The sequence below is a fragment of the Galeopterus variegatus genome, unplaced genomic scaffold, assembly GCF_000696425.1.
Source record: "Galeopterus variegatus unplaced genomic scaffold, G_variegatus-3.0.2 Scaffold7227, whole genome shotgun sequence".
Lineage (NCBI taxonomy): Eukaryota > Metazoa > Chordata > Mammalia > Dermoptera > Cynocephalidae > Galeopterus > Galeopterus variegatus.
The window spans coordinates 57,953-60,774 of NW_007733338.1; the positions used below are offsets into that span (position 1 = coordinate 57,953).

The window sequence follows — 2,822 nt, forward strand, 5'->3', positions numbered from 1 at the left end:
CATAAAATGGGAACATCATGGAGTTTTGGAGAAAATTGAATGAAAAAACAGCTATGCAAGCATGAGACCCAAAAAGAGCTTAATAAGTCTAATTTGGTTTTGAGAGAACTTTGAAAGTGACCATGTAATAATATGCGCTTTGAATATTCAGGCAGCAGCTAATATTGTCACTTGTGTGTGAGTACGTGGACGTGTGTTTCTGTGTTTATAATAATATTGATGCTATAGAGTGTCTACTGTGTCAGGTGACCAAACCGCCTCAGTTTGCCCAGGCCTGAGAGGGTTCGGTGCAGGACTTAACAATTTCAAAACAGGGAAAGTCCCAGGCAAACTGGGACAAGTTGGTCATACTTCTACTATGTGCAAAGTGCTCTGTAAGTGTTACCTCATTAAACCTTCAAAGCAACCCAATGAGGTTGGTATTTACATTGCTGCCATTTTACAGATTGAAAGGACACTTGGAAAGATCAAGCAACTTGCTCAAGCCATACAGCTAATTAATGGGAAGAGCAGGCATTGATGCCAGACCTGTCCAACTCTAGATCCCAGGAACTTAACCACTACGCTACATGCTTTTAGATCTCTCCAAAGGCGTGGTCTCATATTGCCAGTCACTTCTGCGTTCATGGACCATTGCTAAATGCCCTCCCATCTTCCCTTCTGTCACCAGCATTTCCTGTTGCCGAGCTGGACCTCCAGCAAAGGGAGAAACCAGGACATGGAGCCAGGTCAAGCCTGGTCTTGCCTATGGGAAAAGCAAGGGCCCCTCCTTCCCTTAGCAACAGACGCTGAAGCTTAGTTACCAGCCCCAGGGCCTGAGAACAAGCTCCAGCAGTGTTAGAGCAGCCGGGAGGAGGAGGGGGAAGAGTGCGGGCTGCCAGGGTGTTTGGAGAGGTGATTCCTCCCTCTTCTCTATATTAATGTGTAACTTTGCTTCAGTTTTTCTTCTGCAGTGGTGAACTCGGTGTGTTCCTGGAAAAGTCCCAAGAGAGTAGCCACTCAAGGGAAAGGAAGCGTGGCCATCACAGGAGCCCACAAGAAGCTTAGTGCTGACCCCTGTTCTCTAGCTTCCCTTTTTCTCCTCTTCCACCAGGGACTCCTCAGAGCACTAAAGCCTATGACCTCAAAGAGGTGGCCCTGTGAACAAAGCTTTCAGAACGTCTGGAAAGTTCCATTGTTGGTGTCACCCCCATTATGCTGTAAGGAAGTGTAAATTTCAGAGCGTCGCTGCAGAAGCTGAGAGCTTCTTGTTCATTTTCTTAATAGGTACAATTGAAGCCTATGACCTCAAAGAGGTGGCCCTGTGAACAAAGCTTTCAGAACATCTGGAAAGTTCCATTGTTGGTGTCACCCCCATTATGCTGTAAGGAAGTGTGAATTTCAGAGCGTCGCTGCAGAAGCTGAGAGCTTCTTGTTCATTTTCTTAATAGGTACAATTAAAGTGGACGCCATGAGTAAAACGGATTGTGCATCACAGAAGGTAGGTGCGAATTTCAAGGCATGTCTCTTTTTTCACTTGTATTTTCAACATGGGAAGGAGGATGTTCTGATCACAGACCAATCGCGTGTTAGATTCCTTTGACTGAACAAGTGTGTTCACCACATTTTTATGATGTGTGCTTTCAAATATGATTTTTGTGAATTAAACTTTCAGGCATCTTCAAGACCTGCTGTGAGAATTCAAGAATAGACACCTGTTGTTCCTTTTCCTCCCTTCCAAGGCCACTAAAACACATATTTCAGCCAGCAGTTCCCGACTCTGGCTGCACACCAGAATATTCTGGGGAACATCCTAAAAACATGGTCTTATTTCCTGCCCCCAATGATTCTGATCTAGAAGATTTGGGGTGGGGCACAGGAATCTGTATTTTTAACTAAGACCCAAGTGATTCTGGTGTAGCAGGTCCTCTGACGAGCATTCGGAATTGCTTCCATGAAGAATATGCAGACATCATGTGTAATCAGAAATAAGCTGCCTGAAAGTAATGGTTCTACCCTATCTGGATGCCAGAATCTTAGTTGTAAAAGCCAAGACCCATGATGTCACCATACATTGAAGTGCCAGAGGAGCATTTTAAATAGGAACTTTATAAAATCAAAATAGATTTGTTGATAATAATGAGCCCAGGCCCTGAAATGAAATGTCCCTGCAATTTACCAAGTAGAAGACTTAAGCATTAATATTTTTAACAAACCATTTTGCATAGCCAAGTAGTTCATATAAGAATCTCCATCTCCTCCTTTTGAAGGCACCACAGAGAATTCTTATCCAGGTATGGTCAAGAAAACTCTCTTTGCTCTATTCTGGAATTGATCTCTAGATCTGCTGATCTTGTGTGTGTCCTATGTGTTCCCGTTCCATGACTGAGATGTTTTCTGCTGTCACGGTATTTATGACTCTTTTCGTATGTCTTATCTGTGCCCAGGAAGTAGCTCAAAGTTTAATTTGTTTTCATAGTGATTCTGCATGTCTTCATTGTGTTCTGCAAAATGCTCATGGTTTGATTTCTTTATTATCTCAGGAATGGCTTCTGAGCATTCTGTTATTGACTCAGCTGTCCCTGTGTCTATCCCTTGGGTGACCACTTCTCAGTGTGAAAGAACATCAATATAATTTAATCTGTCTCAAACCCAAAAGAATCTATGGGCTCAAGTAACCAAGAGGTCCAAGTTAGATCCAGGAGTTCAGCTGATGTCACTGAGAGTCTGTCTTTCCTTTTCTGGTGGCTCTGCTTTCTTCTATATTGGCCTTATTCTAAGGCAGACTTTCCCCCACATAAGGCAGTTATGGCTGTTGGGAGCTCTAGTCGTAAACATCCTCA

The 2,822-nt window shown here is 43.4% G+C and overlaps 1 protein-coding gene across 1 annotated transcript in view; it reads left to right on the plus strand.

The window, feature by feature from the left end:
- The first annotated feature begins 1,450 nt into the window (after positions 1-1,450).
- LOC103607198 (dynein heavy chain 3, axonemal-like) overlaps positions 1,451-2,822 on the plus strand; it is a 44,250-nt gene continuing 42,878 nt past the window's right edge. Inside the window, exon 1 of the mRNA XM_008591732.1 lies at positions 1,451-1,480. Coding sequence (XP_008589954.1) covers positions 1,451-1,480 — 30 coding nt within the window. The remainder of the gene's footprint in view (positions 1,481-2,822) is intronic.